The sequence below is a fragment of the Neoarius graeffei genome, chromosome 2, assembly GCF_027579695.1.
Source record: "Neoarius graeffei isolate fNeoGra1 chromosome 2, fNeoGra1.pri, whole genome shotgun sequence".
NCBI classification, from domain to species: Eukaryota; Metazoa; Chordata; class Actinopteri; order Siluriformes; family Ariidae; genus Neoarius; species Neoarius graeffei.
Genome location: NC_083570.1, coordinates 19327038 through 19354264, shown reverse-complemented (window position 1 = coordinate 19354264; position 27227 = coordinate 19327038). Strand labels below are relative to the sequence as shown.

Here is a 27227-nt window from a genome sequence, read left to right as displayed (position 1 = left end):
TGTAGACGGACTCAGATGTAATTACATTGTTTTTAAAATTCCGTGCGCTTAAAACGGTGTCCCCCTGCTAATCATGTAGCCCTAATCATGTGTTGCTTTTACTTTTCTTAATGGCGAGTGAAATATCTCTGCAAATGGTATTTCAATGCTGACATGCCAAAAAGATAGCGGAGTCCACATTTGGAAGATGAAGGAAGAGAAGCCTGATGCTTGAAAATCTCATCTCATCTCATTCTCATTATCTTTAGCCGCTTTATCCTTCTACAGGGTCGCAGGCAAGCTGGAGCCTATCCCAGCTGACTATGGGCGAAAGGCGGGGTACACCCTGGACAAGTCGCCAGGTCATCACAGGGCTGACACATAGACACAGACAACCATTCACACTCACATTCACACCTACGGTCAATTTAGAGTCACCAGTTAACCTAACCTGCATGTCTTTGGACTGTGGGGGAAACCGGAGCACCCGGAGGAAACCCACGCGGACACGGGGAGAACATGCAAACTCCACACAGAAAGGCCCTCGCCGGCCCCGGGGCTCGAACCCAGGACCTTCTTGCTGTGAGGCGACAGCGCTAACCACTACACCACCGTGCCGCCATGCTTGAAAATAGATCGCTTAATCCACAACGCATATCTGTATTTGAGACATAACCTGCAACTAGTGGGGATGTTTTGGAATGACTGTGCATAGGGTGTTTTTGGCCACAGAACACTAACCCACAGTAGTAGGAGGACTGCTGGGTTCGTGGATTTTGTCTGTTGACTGAGCGAAGCATGGTGTTTGCCTTGTGCCATTTCACGTAGCATCTAGCCGCAGTGCCACCTACACTTTCAGGGAATGTTTACATGCCGCTGAGCTATTTTCATGTATGTTAATTCTTAAGGACTTGTCTCTATATTGTGCGTGTTTAATGTTGGTGTCTTAACAACACACAAGCTTACGTTGTAGTGTGTGTGTGAGAGAGAGAGATTTTATCCTTGGCTGGCTACGAGCCAGTGTGGACGTTACGCAGTAATCACTGGTAATACCAGCACTGGCTCCATCCTCTGTGATCGGAAATGTTGAGTGAGGAGAACGTGAGCCTTGTGCAGGCTATAGGACCTATGCAAAGTACGCGCTTGCACAGTAAATAGTTTAAGTAAAAGGCGTTTCAGGGTACAACGGGAAGGGTTGACAGGTAGCCTATGAGGCCTGTACTATAAAAATGTGGCCCGGTGCCTCGGGTGTTGATGATCGGGGCTTTAAAAAAAGGTGTATAAATATCGTTTTAAAAATCGCGATATCAATATTTACTGAAAAAATCGTGATATTGATTTTTTCCAATATCGAGCAGCCCTAAGACACAGACAACCATTCACACTCACATTCACACCAATGGTCAATTTAGAGTCACCAGTTAACCTAACCTGCATGTCTTTGGACTGTGGGGGAAACCGGAGCACCCGGAGGAAACCCATGCGGACACGGGGAGAACATGCAAACTCCGCACAGAAAGGCCCTCGCCGGCCACGGGGCTCGAACCCGGACCTTCTTGCTGTGAGGTGACAGCGCTAACCACTACACCACCGTGCCGCCGCGAAGAGACATTTTACCCAAATATTAGGTGTGCTGCATGTATCATTTTGACCGTGTGTTGATTTCAGAAAACCCAAAGACAATTAAAACTTGTACACCAAATTCTAGTGTTTGGGGTTTTTTTTAATTAAAGCTGTATGCTGTACAATCATTCTGCCACAGAAAAAGAACAGTTCAAGGAAATCACTGAAAGCCTAAATATTGCCATGACATTCATATCCAAGAGGACATTCATGTCACTGTATGTAAACTTCTGACCACAACTGTACATATATGGAGCCACATCCCAGATGAGTAAACATCTGGATATTTTAATATGTGGTTTGGCAGGAGGGTATGCACTCTACCTAGTGCCCTTTGAGTTTATTTGTTCTAGCTTTCTCAGCATATTGTACAGTACTTGGTAACATTAAGCTAGCCAGACGTTGATATCTTGAGCCTGAAGTAGTTTGATGTAACTGTTGTTGACGAAAATGATGTTACGAGCCCTAACTCAAGCACTACGTAGCCAGGATACATTTGAGTCCATACGGTAGATGATGGCGGCACGGTGGTGTAGTGGTTAGCGCTGTCGCCTCACAGCAAGAAGGTCCTGGGTTCGAGCCCCGTGGCCGGCGAGGGCCTTTCTGTGCGGAGTTTGCATGTTCTCCCCGTGTCCGCGTGGGTTTCCTCCGGGTGCTCCGGTTTCCCCCACAGTCCAAAGACATGCAGGTTAGGTTAACTGGTGACTCTAAATTGACCGTAGGTGTGAATGTGAGCGTGAATGGTTGTCTGTGTCTATGTGTCAGCCCTGTGATGACCTGGCGACTTGTCCAGGGTGTACCCCGCCTTTCGCCCGTAGTCAGCTGGGATAGGCTCCAGCTTGCCTGCGACCCTGTAGAAGGATAAAGCGGCTAGAGATAATGAGATGAGATGAGACGGTAGATGATGGCTAAAGTCGCATTTGTTTCGACTAAAACGCAGGAAAAGATAATCCATTAGAAACAGTGTGAGGACCTCGCCATGTCCTCCAATACTGTAATAGCCAGTTTGTCCGCCTTGTCCTCGAGTTCTATGGTAAAGAGGCAACCGTTGTGAAAGGCCCTTTAGCCTTGCACGCCATCCCGCCCATCAAGTGACAGCAAACAGTAAAGAGGGTAAAATATCCAATTACTCAGCCTACGAACCCTCTCAAGTGTACAAGTGTCATATTAAATTGCAAACCATTGCCATCGCTGTATGCCTCGCCCTCTTGGGTAATTGACACTCGCTGCAGACAGTGACTGTCAACAGGCGAAGCGATATGAACGCAGGAAAGCTCAGCAGCCAAGTTAAAACAGGAGCTTGGATTATGAAATAGCAGTGGCTGGTGCAAATTTCGCTCCAGATTCATCACTGTGAGATGATCATTCTTTACCGAGATTGCTTTTATTAGTTTACATGCATTTTAATTTTGAATACGGTGTGGGGTTTGGTGAAGTCGATGTGAAATTTGCAGTACAGTGTGGAAGAGCACTGTGTGTGTGTGTGAGCGATGCTACTGCTGTTCGAGTTCAATTACATGAGACGTGTCAAAACAGAGCTTGACTGGTGCAGTCTGGAGGCACAGGCTGGCATTCGCATTAGTGTCACATGCTCAAAATCTGCAGTCTCTCGTTCATGATGGGTCAGCGCAGAGCAGAGACATAGACCAGCGAGGTTATGACCTCTAGCGATTACCTCTGAATGCTTTTCACAGCTTAGCGAAAGGTTCTCGAGAGGTTTTTTTTTTTTTTGGGGGGGGTGTTTGTTTTTATTCCACGGCGTTATTTCGACGTGGATGTGGAGATGGTATCACAGTGGCAAAGGAACGTTTTCTCAGATGGGAAACAACATGAAAAGCTCAGGTCTCACTTCACGGTAGACGATTTTGAGCCTTCCAGGGGTCAACGAGCACGCATTCCGGGCCCTTCCGTCGGAATACGTGAGAGCTGGGGAGCTACTATGACATCCGAGATGGCATGGCTTCCATCCCTGGAAAGTTTCGCTGTGGGTCAAGCGCCGGATGAATTCATCCGTCGCAACCGTGAAGGCATCCTTGAGCATCCTTGAGGATTACGTGGGCTACCGGGGGTTAGCTCAAAATGTTCACGGAACAACATTCTGCAGAAAGGTGCATGGCTTATTTCATCTTGCCGTGGCTATCCCGTACTGCAGCTGTGAAAATCGTACACGCTGCCGGCATTGCCGTAAGGCCATACGTTGCTATACGTCGCTTCCGCCGTTTAGTTTATTGGCGTTTTCCGTCACAGCTACCGTGGCTTCATTTGCATATTTACTCCGCCCAAATTTATGCAACAGATCACCTCCAAAATCTGCCGGAATGGCCACGGTAGCCCCAGCCACGGTTCTCACAGATCAACTACCTACTGTATGTGTGACCTTAGCTTAAAGAATAAAACACCTGGAGGTGTCCTATTCAAGGAAAATAATCAATGCCATGGTGGAATGATGCGACTCAACGCAAAGCGGAGTTTGTATTACCGCATTGAAGAATTTTTCTCAAACAGGACGTGTTCGAGTGTTTGTTTAACTAATTGTATGTGACGGTTAGTTAGTTAGTTAGTTCCTGTCCTCCCTTACGTTATAGCGCCTATAAACGGTCGTTCGCTCGCGTTTCGGCCTCTCCTTTCTTTCTTTTGAATTTACACAGCGCTGACACTGGAGACTCCTTCCATTAACGTTCAACAAGAATGCAGACGGATGTAATTTCTGCTCATTTTGAGTTAAAAATGCCTCTGTGCTCCAAACGCGAGGAGCATTATTACAGAAACGGCACCACGGTGGCTCATAACATCATGATCAACAGGCATAATGGCACAAAAAGATGAAAAAAAGGCGAAAGATTGTCGCAAGGTGCCGTCAAGTGCCTGTGGTGGAGATGCCTGTCATGGTTTCATGAAAAGGCTCGTGGAGTCTCTGTGGTCTTTGGGGGGCGTGCGATGCGAGGCACTCACGTGGTTGGAATTAATTCGACTTAATTGCCGTTCGCGAGGCAGACCTGTCTTCTTCCTTCTGGCTGGGATGAGGCCGTCTTCCGCTATTTGCTCTCTAATTGAAATTTCCATTACCAGCCGTAAACATTCGGGAGCCGCTGCGTGAATATTCATCAGCCGAGCAATCGAGAGGTGCAGACGTGTGGTTAAAAAAAAAAAAAAAGAAATAAGTAAATAAACTGCAGTATAGGATCCAGCGGGCTGTTTGTTTTTGTACATTTGAGTTATAGCTGTTGCAACTTTTCTGATTCTTTCTCTCGATGTGTTTCAGCTCCGTCTCAGGTCAACGAGGTGATTAAGGAGCGCGTACAGGAGCACAGCATCCAGCTCTCATGGCAGGAACCCGAGCAGCCCAATGGAGTCATCACCGAATATGAGATCAAGTACTATGAGAAGGTGAGTCTATTAAAAAGAGAGAGAGTAGCAATGAGAAATCCAGAAAGAGAGTGCGCACACAGGGGTGTGCGTGTTTTTTGAAAGCTGGGACAATGCGATTCTGTGTCTGCGTTCGAGTTCGATACTGTGTGGGTCCGTGTCTGTCACCACCCGAGTGTTCTCGCCTTTCCTCTTTGTCTTCCTCTCCTCCTCGACGCCGTCCCATTTGCATTCCCCCTGTCCTTCTTGAAGAATCGCAAAAATGAACAAGGCACTCGGGAGGTTTGAATTAGCCAGAGGTTCTTGAACCGCTCGGAAATATCAGCAGCGCTGCAGGCCCACACACATGCATGAGCCTGCATACGATCGCAACAATGTGTTTGCTATTAAGTTCCTAAAGTCTTCTGCACACACTGAGGCGTGACACATAGCCCATTACGCGACACACACCGTCCCCCAGACACACTGCTGGTAATGATGTGTCAATGATGCAGCACCATAAAACTACATAATTGAATTTTATTCATATAACACTTTTTATGATTATTTATTATCATACCCCCGCGCCGAAGGAAGGGGGGCTATACTGGTTTACCTCTGTCTGTCCGAAACACCCTTTTTCTCAGCAACCACAAATCATAGCCACTTGGTACCAAACTTCAGCTTGGGGTTCTATACCGTTTTCAGGTCTGTCGCACATCGACTTCCTGTTTACCGGCTTAATGTATTTACGAAACATATAGCATGGAGTTACAAAACTTCCGTACAACTTTTCTCAGCAACTACAAATCAGAACTGCTTGATATTTGGTAGCAACCTTCAGCTTGGGGTTCTATACCGTGTATACCATTTTCAGGTCTGTCGCACATCGACTTCCTGTTTACCGACTTAATATATTTACGAAACATATACCATGGATTTACAAAACTTCCGTACAACTTTTCTCAGCAACTACAAATCAGAATTGCTTGATATTTGGTACCGAGCTTCAGCTTGGGGTTCTATACCGTGTTTACCGTTTTCAGGTCTGTCGCACATTGACTTCCTGTTTACCGACTGAATGTATTTACAAAACATATAGCGTGGATTTACAAAATTTTCATAACATTTTTCTCAGTAACTACAAATCACGACTGCTTGATATTTGGTACCAAACTTCAGCTTGGGGTTCTATACCGTGTATACCGTTTTCAGGTCTGTCGCACATCGACTTCCTGTTTACCAACCGAATGTATTTACAAAACATATAGCATGGATTTACAAAATTTTCATAATGTTTTTCTCAGCAACTACAAATCAGAACTGCTTGATATTTGGTACCGAGCTTCAGCTTGGGGTTCTATACCGTCTATACCATTTTCACATCTGTCGCACATTGACTTCCTGTTTACCGACTGAATGTATTTACAAAACATATAGCATGGATTTACAAAAATTTCATAATGTTTTTCTCAGCAACTACAAATCAGAACTGCTTGATATTTGGTACCGAGCTTCAGCTTGGGTTTCTATACCGTGTATACCGTTTTCATGTCTGTCGCACATCGACTTCCTGTTTACCAACTGAATGTATTTACAAAACATATAGCGTGGATTTACAAAATTTTCATAACATTTTTCTCAGCAACTACAAATCACGACTGCTTGATATTTGTTAGCAACCTTCAGCTTGGGGTTCTATACCGTGTATACCGTTTTCAGGTCTATTGCACATCGACTTCCTGTTTACCGACTGAATGTATTTACGAAACATATACCATGGATTTACAAAACTTCCGTACAACTTTTCTCAGCAACTACAAATCAGAATTGCTTGATATTTGGTACCGAGCTTCAGCTTGGGGTTCTATACCGTGTTTACCGTTTTCAGGTCTGTCGCACATTGACTTCCTGTTTACCGACTGAATGTATTTACAAAACATATAGCGTGGATTTACAAAATTTTCATAACATTTTTCTCAGTAACTACAAATCACGACTGCTTGATATTTGGTACCAAACTTCAGCTTGGGGTTCTATACCGTGTATACCGTTTTCAGGTCTGTCGCACATCGACTTCCTGTTTACCAACCGAATGTATTTACAAAACATATAGCATGGATTTACAAAATTTTCATAATGTTTTTCTCAGCAACTACAAATCAGAACTGCTTGATATTTGGTACCGAGCTTCAGCTTGGGGTTCTATACCGTCTATACCATTTTCACATCTGTCGCACATTGACTTCCTGTTTACCGACTGAATGTATTTACAAAACATATAGCATGGATTTACAAAAATTTCATAATGTTTTTCTCAGCAACTACAAATCAGAACTGCTTGATATTTGGTACCGAGCTTCAGCTTGGGTTTCTATACCGTGTATACCGTTTTCATGTCTGTCGCACATCGACTTCCTGTTTACCGACTGAATGTATTTACGAAACATGTAGCATGGATTTACAAAACTTTCGTACAACTTTTCTCAGCGACTACAAATCAGAACTGCTTGATTCATAATGAGTGTCCTATTCCTTCGATTGCTTGCATTCTGATATAAGCAAGAGCGGGGGTATACGTAAATGAGCAGTAGCTCACAGTTGATCTTTTGTTTTTAACAGTAGTCCCAAAGCTGTAGAGAATCCTTTAAAATTTTTTGATATCGGGAGACTCCAGTTATCGTACTGAAAGGCTGGAGTAGCATAGGACGGGATCTGTGCGTTTTCTGATTCAGTACACTGAACTATTTTATGCTGTAAAAGCACACGATGCGATATCTACTCACAACTAGAACGGGGCAATATGGTGATAGTTTGTTGATTTTGTGATATATGAGCATCATGAGACATCCTCAACCCTAACCCTTGTCAGATCTTGCAAAGTATTGTGATACGATCGGTTTTGTGGACATTCTTCAACATTTAAATGTAGCTCTGAGGGGGTTTTAAAAAAAAGTGAAATGTGTCATTTGAATAAATGCTTTTGTGTTGACAAATTATGCTTTGGTGTAAGAGGAATAAAAAGCACTTCGTGAGGTCCCGGACGAGCCCCACTGTGTGTATGCGGAAGACGGTGGGTAGCACTTTGCTTCAAGTGTGTTACGCAGCATCTGTTTGAAAAGATTGCTGCCTTCCTTCAGATCTGTGTAAAAGCACTCTACTTGACTAGTAGCCTTAAACTTATTAGCCTTATTTTCCTTACTAGCAACATTCTCCTTCTCGCTCCAGTGCAAACCTTCAAACGCCAAACAGTTTTCTTCTCATTTCTGACCAAGTCTTTCCTGTAACTGACACTTATATAAGCCATTTAGCCAAGAGTGAACACAAAAGCTTCAAAACGCACTCAAAAAAGGGAGAGGTTTAAAGATCCATCTGTTTCCTGGGCAGATCCAGGGCTGTGGTTGGAAAATTAGAGACCAGCGTTCCCTCAATAATCCTTAACTTTACGTTAACAACATCCGTGTGAGAGAAAAAGAAGCAGATCATATGCAAACCTCTCGAGACTCGAGCGCATTGTAAACGAAGCGCTGCTCTCGACAGCTTTCTTTCTCACAGTTACCACAGTAACGCGCGAAGGCTGTTGTTCTATCAATATCGCTCCTCCACCAGCTCCACAGCAAAACCCTTGAAGGTCCTTGGATAAAAACCCTCGAGAGCAGCTTTTCATCTGCATAAAGTACTTGAAGAAAGTATTTGTTTCCCTCAGCCTGACTAGGGAAAATCACAGTGTTTGTTTGTTCTTTTTTTTTTTCCTTCTTCAATGTAAAGGACCAGAAGGATCACGTCTACTCAACAGTCAAGTCCAAGTCCACATCGGCCACGGTAAACAACCTGAAGCCCAGCACGGCGTACGTGTTCCAGATCAGAGCGTTCACCTCGGCTGGATACGGCATGTTCGGTTCCAGGCTCGAGATCACCACGAAGGACGAGTCGTCAGGAGCTGGTATGGATTATAGATATTATTAATGTTGTATCTGCTGCGAATTAAACACTTATGTTTCACGATATAAGAAATGATCGACGATCATTAATGCATCTGTGGCCTTTCCTAATTATTAGGGATATACAGTATACAGTATATAACCCCGATTCCAAAAAAGTTGGGACAAAGTACAAATTGTAAATAAAAACGGAATGCAAAAATTTACAAATCTCAAAAACTGATATTGTATTCACAATAGAACATAGACAACATATCAAATGTCAAAAGTGAAACATTTTGAAATTTCATGCCAAATATTGGCTCATTTGAAATTTCTTGACAGCAACACATCTCAAAAAAGTTGGGACAGGGACAATAAGAGGCTGGAAAAGTTAAAGGTACAAAAAAGGAACAGCTGGAGGACCAAACTGCAACTCATTAGCTCAATTGGCAATAGGTCATTAACATCACTGGGTATAAAAAGAGCATCTTGGAGTGGCAGCGGCTCTCAGAAGTAAAGATGGGAAGAGGATCACCAATCCCCCTAATTCTGCGCCGACAAATAGTGGAGCAATATCAGAAAGGAGTTCGACAGTGTAAAATTGCAAGGAGTTTGAACATATCATCATCTACAGTGCATATCATCATCAAAAGATTCAGAGAATCTGGAAGAATCTCTGTGCGTAAGGGTCAAGGCTGGAAAACCAGACTGGGTGCCCGTGATCTTCGGGCCCTTAGACGGCACTGCATCACATACAGGCATGCTTCTGTATTGGAAATCACAAAATGGGCTCAGGAATATTTCCAGAGAACATTATCTGTGAACACAATTCACCGTGCCATCCGCCGTTGCCAGCTAAAACTCTACAGTTCAAAGAAGAAGCCGTATCTAAACATGATCCAGAAGCACAGACGTCTTCTCTGGGCCAAGGCTCATTTAAAATGGACTGTGGCAAAGTGGAAAACTGTTCTGTGGTCAGACGAATCAAAATTTGAAGTTCTTTATGGAAATCAGGGACGCCGTGTCATTCGGACTAAAGAGGAGAAGGACGACCCGAGTTGTTATCAGCGCTCAGTTCAGAAGCCTGCATCTCTGATGGTATGGGGTTGCATTAGTGCGTGTGGCATGGGCAGCTTACACATCTGGAAAGACACCATCAATGCTGAAAGGTATATCCAGGTTCTAGAGCAACATATGCTCCCTTCCAGACGACGTCTCTTTCAGGGAAGACCTTGCATTTTCCAACATGACAATGCCAAACCACATACTGCATCAATTACAGCATCATGGCTGCGTAGAAGAAGGGTCCGGGTACTGAACTGGCCAGCCTGCAGTCCAGATCTTTCACCCATAGAAAACATTTGGCGCATCATAACACGGAAGATACGACAAAAAAGACCTAAGACAGTTGAGCAACTAGAATCCTACATTAGACAAGAATGGGTTAACGTTCCTATCCCTAAACTTGAGCAACTTGTCTCCTCAGTCCCCAGACGTTTACAGACTGTTGTAAAGAGAAAAGGGGATGTCTCACAGTGGTAAACATGGCCTTGTCCCAACTTTTTTGAGATGTGTTGGTGTCATGAAATTTAAAATCACCTATTTTTTCTCTTTAAATGATACATTTTCTCAGTTTAAACATTTGATATGTCATCTATGTTCTATTCTGAATAAAATATGGAATTTTGAAACTTCCACATCATTGCATTCCATTTTTATTTACAATGTGTACTTTGTCCCAACTTTTTTGGAATCGGGGTTGTAATTAACACCAATTCAATATGAAGGATTAAAAAACACTCTAAAACTCGGCAAGACAGGCTTTGGATAGAGCAGGATTTCATTTTTGAATTATTGTGATTCTAACTGCTTCTGGTGTCAAATTAAAGCGCTTTAAAGACAGCCAAAACAAAAACAGGCCACACACCGTTTCCATTGTCTTCAGTCTGTTCACGGATAAGGTCACTGCCAGCTCACCGGCGTCAGCTCTCGCTTTCGGGTCAAAAGCCGCTCACTGAAACACAAAGTCTATCAATACACTTCCTCATTAACCACACACAGCTGCACCCATTCATCCGTTACCGGGCTCGTTCTCTGCCTCCCGTTTACAGCCAGCACGTGACCACACCCCCACTGCCACTTCAGCATTTTAAAACATTATCGCTATCATCAGATTTATGGACAGGATGAGAATTAAAATGGCCTGCAATTATGTTATTAATAATACAATTAAGTATTATAATTGTCTTCGTGTAAGAATAAGACCTTATTGCAGCGACGTTATTGTGTTTATTGAGTAATATTACTGTTAGTTTTACTTCGAAAGTAATTTTTGTGGTTTCGGATCAGAAGCAACTGAGCGTAGAGATCTGGCACGGACGACTCGGTGCTCCTGCGTTTTTCCTGCTCTGAGCCGGCATTTGAGCAGAACGACGCGACTCCACAGTAACCCCCACACAACAAAAAGTGTGAATGCCTGTCAAAATCCCCGCCATGACATGCTCTTTAAATCCTGCTGTCTCGCTGGATAATTTATTGAGCCAGAGCGCCATATCCTGTTCCCTCAGCACTCTGTCAATGCGAGTGCACTTTTAACGGCGGAGAAGCGGTCCGAACGTGAAACGCTCCAACCTGAATGTGTCATTGTTTCAAATGAAGGGCACCACGTTACCGCTGGGAACTATTAAGCCCATTTTCAGAAACAGTAGAACCGTGCACTTGGAGAGAGACCCTAAAATAGAACAGAGAGAAGTCGAGAAAAAGGGGGTTACGCTCATCTCGAACGCTCATCTACAGACTAGCATGCTAGTTCCGATGATTGAACGAGTCTAAATATACCGGAGTGAACGAAATTTGTTGGAAAAGTTCACATTTCCTCAGTAAGCGATGGCGGGACTTGGATACAGGATTGAATTTCCATAATGTTGGAATGTTTTTGGGAGTAAGGGGCTAGATTGTGGGGTTGTTGTTTTTTTTTTTCCCCCCATTTTGCATATAATTAAGACTGATGTAATTGCTAGATGTTTGAACAGCCTGGATGTCTCTGTGTATTTTGTTTGTGTGTGTTAGCCACGATTGTGTCAAGCGAGCAGAACCCAGTCATCATCATCGCCGTGGTGGCAGTAGCCGGCACCATCATCCTGGTGTTCATGGTGTTCGGCTTCATCATCGGGAGAAGGTACGCTCTCGCGGCCCCCGTTGACTCGCCGCTCCTGTGAGTCTCCTCCGCTCTGGCATGTGCTTGCCTTTTGTTTCCTGTCTCTCGTGGGTGTCACGGTGGATTCTTCCACACACTCCCCCTGAGCTGATCGCACTCACCCATCAGCATGCCACTTGTGTCACCAGTGTCCATGTCAGGAACGAGAGTGTGCTACTTTTTTTTTGCATGTTTTTTTTTTCATAGAAAGGAAGGCTGCTCCGGAAAAAGATGAAAGTCCACTTTGTTTCCTTTCGTTGACACGTGTGTGTGTGTGTTTCATCCACTCCCATCACTTCCAAGCATGCCTGTGTGGCCGAATGCTGTGCTTCACCACTTCATATTCAGAGGCCCGACCTCTTGATGTTCATAGGGACATGTACATTACCTAAGCCGAAAACTTTATATATATATAGTACTGTGCAAAAGTCTTAGGCACGTGTAAAGAAATGCTGTCGACCAAAAATGGCTGAAAAATCTCTCATCTCATTATCTCTAGCCGCTTTATCCTGTTCTACAGGGTCGCAGGCAATCTGGAGCCTATCCCAGCTGACTACGGGCGAAAGGCGGGATACACCCTGGGCAAGTCGCCAGGTCATCACAGGGCTGACACATAGACACAGACAACCATTCACACTCACATTCACACCTACGGTCAATTTAGAGTCACCAGTTAACCTAACCTGCATGTCTTTGGACTGTGGGGGAAACCGGAGCACCCGGAGGAAACCCACGCGGACACGGGGAGAACATGCAAACTCCGCACAGAAAGGCCCTCGCCGCCCACAGGGCTCGAACCCGGACCTTCTTGCTGTGAGGCGACAGCGCTAACCACTACACCACCGTGCCGCCTGGCTGAAAAATAATGAAATGAAATGTTTTAACATGAAAAAAAGACTATAAACAGTAATCAGCAAGCCAAAATAAATGAAACAAAGTCAATATTTGGTGTGAGACGACCTTTTGCTTTAAAAAAACAAGTCATCTCAGGTCCAATGAGTGCAGCTTTATAAGGAAATGAGCTGTAGGTTTTACAGAGCATCTTACAGAACCAGCCACAGTTCTTCTGGACACTTTGACTGTCACACTCGCTTCTTCATTTTGCACCAAAACCCAGTCGCCTTCATGAAGTGGTCTTTTATGTAATATTCTTCTCAGATACAAACTTTTTTTTTTTTCCTGTAACATTTTTTGTGCTGGAAAGTAAACGTTTGGTACTCTAAAATGTTTTTGTACTGACTCGATAATGTAGAAGTCATAAAATAGAAATCTATAGCAAAGTTTGTATGGGAATAAAAACAAAACAAAACAGGGGGCTAAGACTTTTGCACAGGGCTGTTAAAAAATAATTTCTGAAAGAAAAATGTGTAATTGCTGATACGAAGATTTCTGTGAAGACATGTTTATGGAACATCATTGGAAGGAATCGCCAGTGTTAGTCAGTTAGTTGTATCACTTGTATCCTGGTACAACCTGTTTACAGTCTCTCTCTCTCTCTCTCTCTCTCTCTCTCTCTCTCTCTCTCTCAGGCACTGCGGCTACAGTAAAGCCGACCAGGAAGGAGACGAAGAGCTTTACTTCCAATGTGAGTATCAGGTTTTGCTAGCAACAATACACACACACACACACACACACACTCAAGCGGTAAAAGTTTATTCAGGTAAAAAAAAAAAAAAGCACCCATGTTGTGTTCCGGTTAAATGTTGTTTTTATGAACCTTTCCCAAATCACTTCAGCATCGTTATGAGCAAAGATTCCAGTTTTCAGCGGTTTAGCAATGAAATTTAGTCTGCTAGCATCTTGCTTTTTCATTACTATGGCTAATCTGTATACACTACCGTTCAAAAGTTTGGGGTCACCCAGACAATTTTGTTTTTTCCATGAAAAGTCACACTTTTATTTACCACCATAAGTTGTAAAATGAATAGAAAATATAGTCGAGACATTTTTCTGGCCATTTTGAGCATTTAATCGACCCCACAAATGTGATGCTCCAGAAACTCAATCTGCTCAAAGGAAGGTCAGTTTTATAGCTTCTCTAAAGAGCTCAACTGTTTTCAGCTGTGCTAACATGATTGTACAAGGGTTTTCTAATCATCCATTAGCCTTCTGAGGCAATGAGCAAACACATTGTACCATTAGAACACTGGAGTGAGAGTTGCTGGAAATGGGCCTCTATACACCTATGGAGATATTGCACCAAAAACCAGACATTTGCAGCTAGAATAGTCATTTACCACATTAGCAATGTATAGAGTGGATTTCTGATTAGTTTAAAGTGATCTTCATTGAAAAGAACAGTGCTTTTCTTTCAAAAATATGGAAATTTCAAAGTGACCCCAAACTTTTGAACGGTAGTGTATATAGTGCTCGGAGTCATCAAAAGTGACGTTTAGTCTCAAGACAAGTCAATAAACCAAACTCTCAATATTTTAACACTAGATTTAGCATCTCCTCAGTTCCCAACGTTTGAAAAACCAATCAATATGTTTGCTTCTTCAAAATCTTTGCCATGAATTTCAGTCAGTTGCAAACTTTTTCCTCAGTTTGTCTACTTGAGCATCAGTGCTACACTGGTGCTTGAAAGTTTGTGAACCCTTTAGAACTTTCTATATTTCTGCATAAATAGGACCTAAAACGTCATCAGATTTTCACACAAGTCCTAAAAGTAGATAAAGAGAACCCAGTTAAACAAATGAGACAGATGTCCTGACATTTTCCTTTAGAATTCGCTGGTATAATTCAGAATTCATTGTTCCATCAAAGATGGCAAGCCGTCCTGGCCCAGATGCAGCAAAACAGGCCCAAACCATGATCGGCCCAAACCATGATACTCCCACCACCATGTTTCACAGATGGGATAAGGTTCTTATGCTGGAATGCAGTGTTTTCCTTTCTCCAAACATAACACTTCTCATTTAAACCAAAAAGTTCTATTTTGGTCTCATCCATCCACAAAACATTTTTCCAATAGCCTTCTGGCTTGTCCACGTGATCTTTAGCAAACTGCAGATGAGCAGCAATGTTCTTTTTGGAGAGCAGTGGCTTTCTCCTTGCAACCCTGCCATGCACACCATTGTTGTTCAGTGTTCTCCTGATGGTGGACTCATGAACATTAACATTAGCCAATGTGAGAGAGGCCTTCAGTTGCTTAAAAGTTACCCTGGGGTCCTTTGTGACCTCGCCGACTATTACACGCCTTGCTCTTGGAGTGATCTTTGTTGGTCGACCACTCCTGGGGAGGGTAACAATGGTCTTGAATTTCCTCCAATCTGTCTGACTGTGGATTGGTGGAGTCCAAACTCTTTAGAGATGGTTTTGTCAACTTTTCCAGCCTGATAAGCATCAACACTGCTTCTTCTGAGGTCCTCAGAAATCTCCTTTGTTCGTGCCATGATACACTTCCACAAACGTGTGTTGTGAAGATCAGACTTTGATAGATCCCTGTTCTTTAAATAAAACAGGGTGCCCACTCACACCTGATTGAAAACACCTGACTTTAATTTCACCTTCAAATTAACTGCTAATCCTAGAGGTTCACATACTTTTGCCACTCACAGATATGTAATATTGGATCATTTTCCTCAATAAATAAATGACCAAGTAGAATATCTTTGTCTCATTTGTTTAACTGGGTTCTCTTTATCTACTTTTAGGACTTGTGTGAAAATCTGGTGACGTCTTGGGTCATATTTATGCGGAAATATAGAAAATTCTAAAGGGTTGACAAACTTTCAAGCACCACCGTAAATACACAACAGTCAGCAAAGCCCTTCATTAATACTTTAGCATCACTATTAGCATCTCCTGTCTTCCCTGTGAGAGCAGAGTCGCTTCAGTTCACAACATTTTAGCATTAATATCAACTCTGTTGAAGTTTCGTCAGCTTTCTTAAAACACATCAACCAAACAGACGCTTTATCAATACCTTCGCATCAGAATGAGCATATTGTCTATCTGCTGTGACAGTGACTTAAAAAACAAAGCACTCTCTTGATATTATTAGCATCTCTGGTTATCTTGACTAAGTTTAGTCATCTTTCTTCATATAATAATATAGCTATTCACATTATACAGTATTAGCATAAGAATTAGCATCTCGCCTTTTTCCTGTCAGGGTGTAGTAGTGTTCAAGTGCCAACATTTCAGCCAGCATTCCCATTACTTTTTGTGTTCTGGTTAAAATATTATGTTTTGTGGGCTCTTTTCTCATCTCAGACAGTTTCCTGAGCGTCAACCTTTTTTCTGACTGACGTGTTTTTGACACACTTTCTCCATGTTTTAGCATTTGTGTCAGCATCTTCTCTTCAGAGCACTTTAGTGTCAAGCATATTGTACCAACCGTGTTAGCATCTCATCTCATTATCTCTAGCCGCTTTATCCTTCTACAGGGTCGCAGGCAAGCTGGAGCCTATCCCAGCTGACTACGGGCGAAAGGCGGGGTACACCCTGGACAAGTCGCCAGGTCATCACAGGGCTGACACATAGACACAGACAACCATTCACACTCACATTCACACCTACGGTCAATTTAGAGTCACCAGTTAACCTAACCTGCATGTCTTTGGACTGTGGGGGAAACCGGAGCACCCGGAGGAAACCCACGCGGACACGGGGAGAACATGCAAACTCCGCACAGAAAGGCCCTCGCCGGCCACGGGGCTCGAACCCAGACCTTCTTGCTGTGAGGCGACAGCGCTAACCACTACACCACCGTGCCGCCCCGTGTTAGCATTTCTGATTAATATTATATTCGTGTCACATGAAGTTGGAACATTTTTAAATATTCTGAGAGAAACCCAGGACTTTTTAGTCTTCACTGCAAAAAATAAAAATCTTAGGAAGTTTATTTGTCTATTTTCAAGTCAAAGCATCTAGCCACCCTTATTGTAAGACATAATTGCCCAACAAGGGCGGCACGGTGGTGTAGTGGTTAGCGCTGTCTGTGTGGAGTTTGCATGTTCCTCCCGTGTCCGCGTGGGTTTCCTCCGGGTGCTCCGGTTTCCCCCACAGTCCAAAGACATGCAGGTTAGGTTAACTGGTGACTCTAAATTGACCGTAGGTGTGAATGTGAGTGTGAATGGTTGTCTGTGTCTATGTGTCAGCCCTGTGATGACCTGGCGACTTGTCCAGGGTGTACCCCGCCTTTCGCCCGTAGTCAGCTGGGATAGGCTCCAGCTTGCCTGCAACCCTGTAGCACAGGATAAAGCGGCTACAGATAACAAGATGAGATGAGAAGTACATGTTGGACATTTGTCAAATGCGGTTCATCTTGTTTCAAGAAAAAAAAAACAAAGTATGCTTGTTTTGGGAATAAATGAACTTTACTGAAATCTTTGAATCTTAGTTTACTGCGGCTGTTTTCTCAGTCATTCAGAGTGAGGTCCTTCTAGATGCTGTACAGACTCTAGACCAGACAAGTGCCTTCAGAAAGGCTATGAGTGAGTGGAGGGCGTTTTAGTGAGGGCTTTTTGGAATGCTGTGAGTTAAGTTCAGTGGGTTTTTTTTGTTTGTTTGTGGGTTTTTTTGTGCCTGATCTTGTAAACCCCTCGTACACATGAATAGTCAGTGCCCCCAAAATGCACTGTTGCTTTGGCGTTGTGTAAGCACTGTAAGTCAAAATGTGTAGCCTTTTTTTTTTTTGGTGCCTGAGGTCCTGGGGAAGTGGAATCTTAAAAGGTGTTTTTATGTTTGAATGTTGAAATGGGAGAAAAAATAAACTTGTTGCAATGCTACACGTGTCGTCAACTTGATTCAAGATAGTCTCTGGTCTCATATCTAGAGTATTTTACTAATTACAGGTCACAAAAGGAGAATCTTTTAAGCTAGCAATGCTTAGTTGTAGAATTTAACAATCCTAATATTAGTATATTTCTCTTAAATTCAGTTTTTACTGCTAAGACTTTGTCATGAATTGAAGTGAAATACCCTTAAAATGAAATAAATAAAAATGACTTGAATGGCTAAATGTAAGAAGTACGATCTTGTTATAAGAACTATTTTGATTATTTTGAGTTAATCAGATCTCGCATAATAAGTTCCCCAATCTTATTTTGGAATTATTTCATCTAAAAACAGGTTAGATTTTTCATCTTACTTTAAGAAATCTTACCAAGTCAGATTTGACGAGTTCCATTGGCAGATTTTTTTCACCTGATTCAAGCAAATATGCTTTGTTTTGATCTTTTATTTCTTATTTTTGAAAGGCCATTTTTTGCAGTGTTAAAACATGACTAAGGTACTGCGATAAGTTTGCTTGAAACCTCCATAAAAACAGGCCAGTGGAAGTCACATGCTAGCATCCCCGCGGTCATGGTAAAGATACTGAACTGAGGCTAAAAGTTATTCTGAGTCATCTTTTGAAGTTTAGGTCAGCGCTGCTATTAAAAAAAAAAAGAAAGAAAGAAAAAAGAAACGGGTCAGTAAAAATGAGAGCGTACTCCTTGTCCCAAACACTTCAGTGCTAGCATGTGTGCTATTACGCTCTTGGATTGCGCTGCCTGAGATGCTAAGCCCCTGTTCTCAGCCCTTTCACCCAACGAGCTGCTATCCCTCAGCACTCGCTAATGAAGCCCCTAGAGATGACCGCGCCGCCGGGTTCCCCAGACAAGCTCTGCTAACAATGCGCTGTAGGCAAACTGCTGAGTTGGAAACAAAGGTTCAAGGTAGCAGAGCTAGCTCCCTTGCCTGCATCGTGACTGGTCGCGCGTACTAGCACACTAGCATGCCGAGTACCGCTCGCAAAAAAAAAAAAAAAAAGACAAGAGCTGCTGCCAAGGTAATAAAGTGCCCTTGCGCTCAGATGCGAGATGGAAATGTTAGCCAGGTCAGCTGACTCCTAATTTGTCAGAGAAGCAGCAATAAGACTCGTCGTATCAGCAATGCTGACAGGTTAGCAAGAGTACGTGATTACAGGAAGATAGGAAGCATCGACCTGACTAGATCACAGTGTTTACATTGCTAAAACGGCTAACAACAACAACAGCTGGATTTGCTCTGTCTTCACAAGCACCAGGCCTACAACAGCAGTTAGATTCGTTTCATTATTTAATTACTCGTTAGCAATTTTCACCGATTTTAGCGCAGCGTGATATAACGCGGCCTGATAGTGTCTGAAGCAGTGTCATTAAATAGGCCTGTGTATCAAAGCTTGTAATTAGCATGTTGGCGAGGGAGGGAGGGAGGGAACATAGTGGGTGGGTGTTAATTTTGTACTACAAAAGAGTACTATGAAGAAAAAAAAAAGTTATGTCTATGCGTCATTAGCGAGCTTAATTATGTGGGTCAACAGGAATCTTGTCATTGTAAAATGCAAAAGCAAATTAAGCTTGGTGACACTATCCATGTTTAGCACTAATATTATTCCTGTCATTGAGCTCGGTGCTTGATTTTTTTTTTTTTTTAATTCTTTAATAAAAAACATCACTTGAGGGAAATTCACCACCTCGGTGAAATTTTTCTTTCAAGCAGAGTGAAAAACAGCCAGCTAGCGTTGAACCCAGCGATAATTCATTTCCAGTGTATCGCAGTGTCAGATTCAGGAATACAAACAGCGAACCAGATTTGCGAAAGCCATTAGGCAGCAAGCGACAGCTCCATATGTCTGCAGGTCTCTGCAGTCCTAACCTCCCCTGTAGCTCCGTTTGGGGAAGATTAGACACGACATCCAGATAGCATTTTATTTCCCAGTTGTGGGGAAATTCAGTGTCGGTTGATGGTTTTATCAGAAAGATCTCGCCTGACACTAGGCTCCGTTTATAGCTAGCTGGCTCCGCCCATTGCGGCACGTATTTAATCGTAACAGTAATCCTGTTACTCTTCTGCAGTTAAATTTCCAGGCACCAAAACCTACATCGACCCCGAAACCTATGAAGACCCCAACAGGGCCGTGCATCAGTTCGCCAAGGAGCTGGATGCCTCATGCATTAAGATCGAAAGGGTAATCGGTGCAGGTGAGAGCTCTTTTTCCCTCAAACACACACACACACACACACGGAGGCACAGTGCCTTGCATGTTCATTATGATGATGGCCAAATATTTATTCCTTCAACAACCCTCTCTGCATTTCTCTGTTCTGATTATTAATAACCCCTTTGTGGGAAGAGAGTGTTACAGGGCTGTGGGTGAAATTGTGGCGTAATTAATCTATCTCCTCAGGAGAGAATGCGCAAGGATGTATCATCATTTGATGAATTGCTACCTCTACTTTCAGATTGTTCTGACGCAAAGGTGTTAGCGTAGCGTAAATGCAACATGATGTATGCAATTACGACTTGAAGCTGGAGCGCTTTATTTCATTAGGCATTGTGTACAGATACATAAACGTGTTCAAAGCGGATGCTGAAAGGTATACGGCATACGTGTGTTAGGGGAGTTTGGCGAAGTGTGCAGCGGTCGCTTGAAGCTTCCTGGGAAGAGAGACGTTCCCGTCGCCATCAAAACTCTGAAAGTGGGCTACACGGAGAAGCAAAGGCGGGACTTCCTGTGCGAAGCAAGCATCATGGGACAGTTTGACCATCCCAACGTGGTCCACCTAGAAGGCGTGGTCACCAGAGGTCAGTTCTCACACACGACAACGTCATATCCAAATTGTACCTGATAGGAGGAGCTTAAAGTGCCATTCCACCATTGGATGTATTCTTTGGCATAAAATACAATATATGACAACATGACTAGATAGAGAAATCGTTTAGCTTCAAAATGATATATCAAACATAATTTTTTGACAACGACAAGTATATTAATTTTGCGACCAAAGTCACCTACCCTTTTAATTTCCGTGCGGTAGTGAAACGTGATGTCATCGGCAGGTTCCCCTTCTTGTGTACCACGTGTCGGTCTATTTTTAGACCAGGAAACCCCCAAAGTGAGAGAGTCATTTCTCCTCGTATATGGGGGCCAAAAAAATTGCGAAAAATTGAGTTAATCTTTCAGTTAGCTAGATTTATTGGTATTAGCTAGATTTATTGGTATTATTTTTATCGCGTTCTATCCGCCATTGCTGATAATATGTGCCACGTCACATGGTACACAAGAAGGGGAACCTGCCGATGACATCACGTGCGGAAATTAAAAGGGTAGGTGACTTTGGTCGCAAAATTAATATACTTGTCGTTGTCAAAAAATTATGTTTGATATATCATTTTGAAGCTAAAAGATTTCTCTATCTAGTGATACCATTTATATATGTTGTCAAAATATATTGTATTTTATGCCAAAGAATACATCCAATGGTGGAATGGCACTTTAAGACTTCCATGATTAATGTTAAAAATTTGGATTTCCTGTACATACTGAGGTTGTGATGTCACAAAACAGACTGGAGTATGCAAATTATGTTTTACATTTAGAATCTGTAGCTGGACAAGTCATGCAATTCGCAAATTATGAACAAAACTGTTAGTGTTTTTTTGACAGGATTTTTTTTTTTTAAAGTAAATCACAGCGATTATGACAATACATAGAGGCATACAAATCGCATATCATGCATATTCATCGATCAGCGCGTCCTTACTGAGTCGTTTTGGACAATATTAACTTGAGCGAAGCCGTTCATGAACGACTTTGTGCATGAACAGAATGAACGCACTCCGCCACTTGGTTTTTAGAGTTTCACTCGAGTTATCGTCCCTCATTACGGCTTCCTGCGCCAAGTTTGTTTATCTTCACCACTCCTAATCACATCGCTTCTGTTCGTCAGGGAAGCCAGTCATGATCGTCATCGAGTACATGGAGAACGGCGCCTTGGATGCCTTCCTCAGGGTGAGTACGAAGACCGTGGTTTTGTTCTCAAGCATTACACTGCAAAAAATAAAAATCTTAGTAAGTTTGTCTATTTTCAAGTCAAAACATCTAGCCACCCTTATTATAAGACATAATTGCCCAACAAGCAAAACCTCATTTAGCTAGAAAGGCTAGTTTCTAGACAGTCCATCTTGAAAATCTTGTATAGACAAAATGTCTTGAAAAAGTCTTATTTGGAGCACCTATGAAAATAAAACAAGTTTTTTTTTTTAAAACAAGTAAGTACATTTTGGACATTTGTCAAATGTGGTTCATCTTGTTTCAAGAAAAAAAAAAAAAAAGTATGCTTGTTTTGGGAATAGACTGGTACCAAAATCCAGAATTGTGACACCCAAAGGCATTTTTGAGACAAAGTCGGCAAACAGTCTTATTTTGTCAATTTGGGTGTGCCGAATTCAAACCTGCAATATGCCAAGCTCTATCTGACCTCTGTTGACCTCTAGAGGTCATTGAACTTTGGGCCTGTAAACGTCTCAGCTGAACCCAGTTCCTCAGCTTTCTAAGGAATGAAATGTACTAAAATGATTAATGAAGTTAGCAAATGGCCTTGTTTGTTAAATGTTTGGGTGCTAAATTCATTTTTCATTTGTAAAACGACATATGACCTCTGATAACCTCAAGGTCATTAAACTTGGCCTATAGAGATTTTGCAGTCACGTGACCGGAAAGTACACAACCGCCATCGTGTCGGTCAAAAACACCGCTGAATACTGCTGCACTCGTGTACAGAATGGATCAATTTCAACCGACGGACTACACGGCTCATTTTTCTAATGAACAGATAACTAGATATATGTCTAAAATAAACGATCTACAGATTAGTGACCCTTACAGCTTTCCGGACGGAGTTTTCACGACTGGATTTTGAACTGCCAGCGGAATACCCGGACGTGTATGATTACCTCATTAACTTTCCCTCGCTGTTCAGTGGTGAAGCACTGCGTGCTTATAAATCTCTGGACAGTTATCTTTACAGAAATTCAGGATTTGTCAGCGACTCAGATGTGGCATCTTGTAAGCAAGAAAATGATCCTCACTGGATGGGTAAGTCACTTAAGTATTGAGTATAGCACTGACCAGCCGATTATAGAATAAGGTAATTCCAAATCGTCCGTGTTGTTTACATGGATCTGGCGTTGGAGAGGTAGAGGCTTGGCAGTGGAGGTTTGAGTAGCTGTTTTCTGAGCTTAGTCAACAGGCCGGCTCTGCCTGTAGCCTCGCTTCTGCTCCCGGCGCTGCCTCCTTCGCTTTGCTTCCGATAACAATCCACGGAGACCCAGCTGGTCTCGCAATCTGGTCTCGTCCGGAATGTTTTTTTTTTTCTCGTCCGGAATGTTTTTTTTTTTTTTTCTTGTCCGGAATGTTGTGCATGCGATGGAAATCGCTACAAACCGTCATTTTCTGCTGGAAACCAATGTCCAGTAAGTCCATACGGTTGTAGTGGATATTGAAGTCCGGTACAGACGAACAACACGCAAAAATACACACAAAAAACATAAAAACCGTGCACAGGTAGGGAGAGCTTGTAGCCGCAGCTGTTGTAGTAGAATTGTATATAGTAGGGTTTTCCAGAAGAAAAGGTAGAAGTAAAAGCAGAAGTAGAACCAGAAGTAGAAGGCGGAATATGGCGTTTGACCGACACGATGGCGTCCGTCACAATCTGGATCGGCTGTGACGTCACATGCAAGATCTCTATAGGCCTATGCATTTAACGGCATTTTTAAACTGACTTTACTCCCCCAAAAAGAATATGAACAGACAAAAAACAAATAGAAAGGAACAAATGCAACATTAAATGCCAGTCCATGTACATGTGACTTGCTTTTCACAATGAGAATGCCTAGGCGATCACCTTATATAACATTGCATTACATTTAGCGGTTATTGTTTATACAAGGCTACTGAAAAAAGGACAGATTCAGCAGCATACAAAATGTGGGGGCATACAGGGTATACAGGTTAATCAGGGTTAGTATATATGAGAGTTTTTTTCTTTGTTTTTTTTTTTGTTTTGTTTTAAACGGGGTAAAGCCTTTACAAAAAACAAACAACGAAGAAAAAAACTCTCATATATACTGTACTAACCCTGATTAACCTGTATACCCTGTATGCCCCCACATTTTGTATGCTGCTGAATCTGTCCTTTTTTCAGTAGCCTTGTATAAACAATAACCGCTAAATGTAATGCAATGTTATATAAGGTGATCGCCTAGGCATTCTCATTGTGAAAAGTAAGTCACATGTACATGGACTGGCATTTAATGTTGTATTTGTTCCTTTCTATTTGTTTTTTGTCTGTTCATATTCTTTTTGGGGGAGTAAAGTCAGTTTAAAAATGCCGTTAAATGCATAGGCCTATAGGCCAAGTTTAATGACCTTGAGGTTATCAGAGGTCATATGTCGTTTTACAAATGAAAAATGAATTCAGCACCCAAACATTTAACAAACAAGGCCATTTGCTAACTTCATTAATCATTTTAGTACATTTCATTCCTGAGAAAGCTGAGAAACTGGGTTCAGCTGAGACGTTTACAGGCCCAAAGTTCAATGACCTCTAGAGGTCAGATAGAGCTCGGCATATTGCAGATTTGAATTCGGCACACCCAAATTGACAAAATAAGACTGTTTGCCGACTTTGTCTCAAAAATGCCTTTAACTCCTTAAATAAGCACTTTTTTTCAATTTTGGTACCAGTCTAGAATAAATGAACTTTACTGAAATCTTTGAATCTTGCCCCCAAAACGCACTGTTGCTTTGGCGTTATGCAAGCGCTGTAAGTCAAAATGCGTAGGCTTTTTTTTTTTTTGTGCCTGATCTTGTAAACCCCTCGTACACTGCACTGTTGCTTTGGCGTTGTGTAAGCACTGTAAGTCAAAATGTGTAGACTTTTTTTTTTGGTGCCTGAGGTCCTGGGGAAGTGGAATCTTAAGAGATGTTTTAATGTTTGAATGTTGAAATGGGGAAAAAAAATAAACTTGTTGCAATGCTACACGTGTCGTCAACTTGATTCAAGATAGTCTCTGGTCTCATATCGAGAGTATTTTACTAATTACAGGTCACAAAAGGAGAATCTTTTAAGCTGGCAATGCTTAGTTGTAGAATTTAACAATCCTAATATTAGTATATTTCTCTTAAATTCAGTTTTTACTGCTAAGACTTTGTCATGAATTTAAGTGAAATACCCTTAAAATGAAATAAATAAAAATGACTTGAATGGCTAAATGTAAGAAGTACGATCTTGTTATAAGAACTATTTTGATTATTTTGAGTTAATCAGATCTCGCATAATAAGTTCCCCAATCTTATTTTGGAATTATTTCATCTAAAAACAGGTTAGATTTTTCATCTTACTTTCAGAAATCTTACCAAGTCAAATTTGACTAGTTCCATTGGCAGATTTTTTTCACCTGATTCAAGCAAATATGCTTTGTTTTAATCTTTTATTTCTTATTTTTGAAAGGCCATTTTTGCAGTGTAGAAAGCAACATACGGTACAGTCCTGTGCAAAAGTCTTCGGCAGCCTTTTTGTTATACGCTTCTGCATTATCGAGTCAGTACAAACACATTTTTCAAGTTCCAAATGTTCGTTTTCCGGCACAAAATTAAATATTAGGGGGGCAAAAAAAGGTTGCATCTGAACAGCGTTTTACATAAGAGATTAAAAAAGAAAGCATCATGAAGGCTGCTGGGTTTTGGTGCAAAATGAAGACACGAGTGTGACAGTCAAAGTGTCCAGATGAACTGTGACCGGTTCTGTAAGATGCTCAGTAAAACCTGATAAAACTGCACTCACTATACTGTTAATAGTATTTTTTTTTTTTATGCCGAAACATTTCATTCCATTATTTTTGATCTACAGCATTTATTTCCATGTGCCGAAGGACTTTTGCACAGATCGAAACTAATCCGATTTTGGTGATCTTGCAGCTCAAGATTAAGCTTTGGTTTTATCTATATGTTTACTCAGAAGCATGACGGGCAGTTCACGGTGATCCAGCTGGTCGGTATGCTGCGTGGCATCGCCGCTGGCATGCGCTACCTCTCAGATATGGGCTACGTGCACCGGGACCTGGCGGCGCGCAACATCCTCGTCAACAGCAACCTGGTGTGTAAAGTGTCCGACTTTGGCCTGTCGAGAGTGATCGACGATGACCCTGAGGCTGTCTACACGACCACGGTGAGTCAATAAAACCCCGTGGTTTGCTATATAGCCATGTAGCACGGTACTGAGATGTTCTTTTTAGTACAAAATGGTTGGTGTTTTGTCCTGACTTCAGGTAATAAGTGAAGAGAACCTGAGGGTTAATATGTTGTCTTTGGTTGGTGTTTTTAGGCCAAGATGCAGGCTGTAATGAATTTGATGTTTACCCCAGCCACTGACGTGCATTTTACTGAACAGGGTGGAAAGATCCCGGTTCGGTGGACAGCCATGGAAGCCATCCAGTACCGTAAATTCACATCAGCCAGCGACGTGTGGAGTTACGGCATTGTCATGTGGGAGGTCATGTCCTACGGCGAACGGCCATACTGGGACATGTCGAATCAAGACGTGAGTCACTTTTTCATGCTCGTACTGTATATTCAGATTGATCGTACTGTATTTATCCACACCATTTCTAGCACTGCTGTTGCTGCCTTTATGCGAAAGCGTCTCTGCTACTGTGTCGGACTGACTTTCCTGCTCGACCGCCCCGTTTTAGTTAACAGGCTACAGATAAAAAGCTTGTTCAACGCTCAGCAAGCCCCGCCCACTATCAACAGGGCAAATAGCATGAGAGAGGGTTAACGCTAGCTAGTTCATCACTCAGCAAGCCCCACCCACTATCAACAGAGCAATGAACACAGCATGTCACTTCCTTCTCTGGGTGGAGTCTTACCAAATGACGATTGAAGTTCGAGGTTGTCCCCGTCGTCTCCTCGATAGCTCTTCTACATACAGAACACATAGCAGCGCATTTTTCCTCCTGCACGAGACGTCTGCGTAAGCAAAGCGGACAATCCTAGGGGCGTTCTCTCCAGAGATTTTAGCGCCATTAATGTTAGTTTGTTCCTGAACATGACGTATGAACAAGTGAATGTGCATTCTCTCGCACGAAATTAGTATAAAAATTAGTGTAGATATAAATGGGTCTGTCTCAGAAACTGGGTACTGTGGGGGTAGCCCACTAAATATACTCAGTCAATAAACTATACGGTTTTGAATGGTGATGTTGGTTTTAATTTGAAATAAAATGATGAAAGAAATAATACAGATAAAACTAAATCTTTGATGTGAATACTCTATTCAGAATTTGGCAAAAATTCTGCAAATTTGTGGAAAAATGGCGGCTTGACCTGGGACATGATAAATGGTCGA

The 27227-nt window shown here is 42.3% G+C and overlaps 1 protein-coding gene across 5 annotated transcripts in view; it reads left to right on the top strand.

Moving 5' to 3' along the window:
* epha7 (eph receptor A7) overlaps nt 1-27227 on the top strand; it is a 164190-nt gene that overhangs the window by 118794 nt on the left and 18169 nt on the right. For 2 of the 5 annotated variants that reach the window (XM_060913958.1, XM_060913960.1), the window contains exons 6-14: nt 4865-4989; nt 8716-8890; nt 11940-12048; nt 13596-13651; nt 19893-20018; nt 20437-20622; nt 21768-21829; nt 25839-26048; nt 26271-26420. In XM_060913958.1, the coding sequence (XP_060769941.1) occupies nt 4865-4989; nt 8716-8890; nt 11940-12048; nt 13596-13651; nt 19893-20018; nt 20437-20622; nt 21768-21829; nt 25839-26048; nt 26271-26420 (1199 nt within the window). Of the gene's footprint in view, nt 1-4864; nt 4990-8715; nt 8891-11939; nt 12049-13595; nt 13652-19892; nt 20019-20436; nt 20623-21767; nt 21830-25838; nt 26049-26204; nt 26421-27227 lie in introns of all 5 variants that reach the window. The other 3 variants (XM_060913959.1, XM_060913957.1, XM_060913956.1) reach the window with 3 other exon arrangements.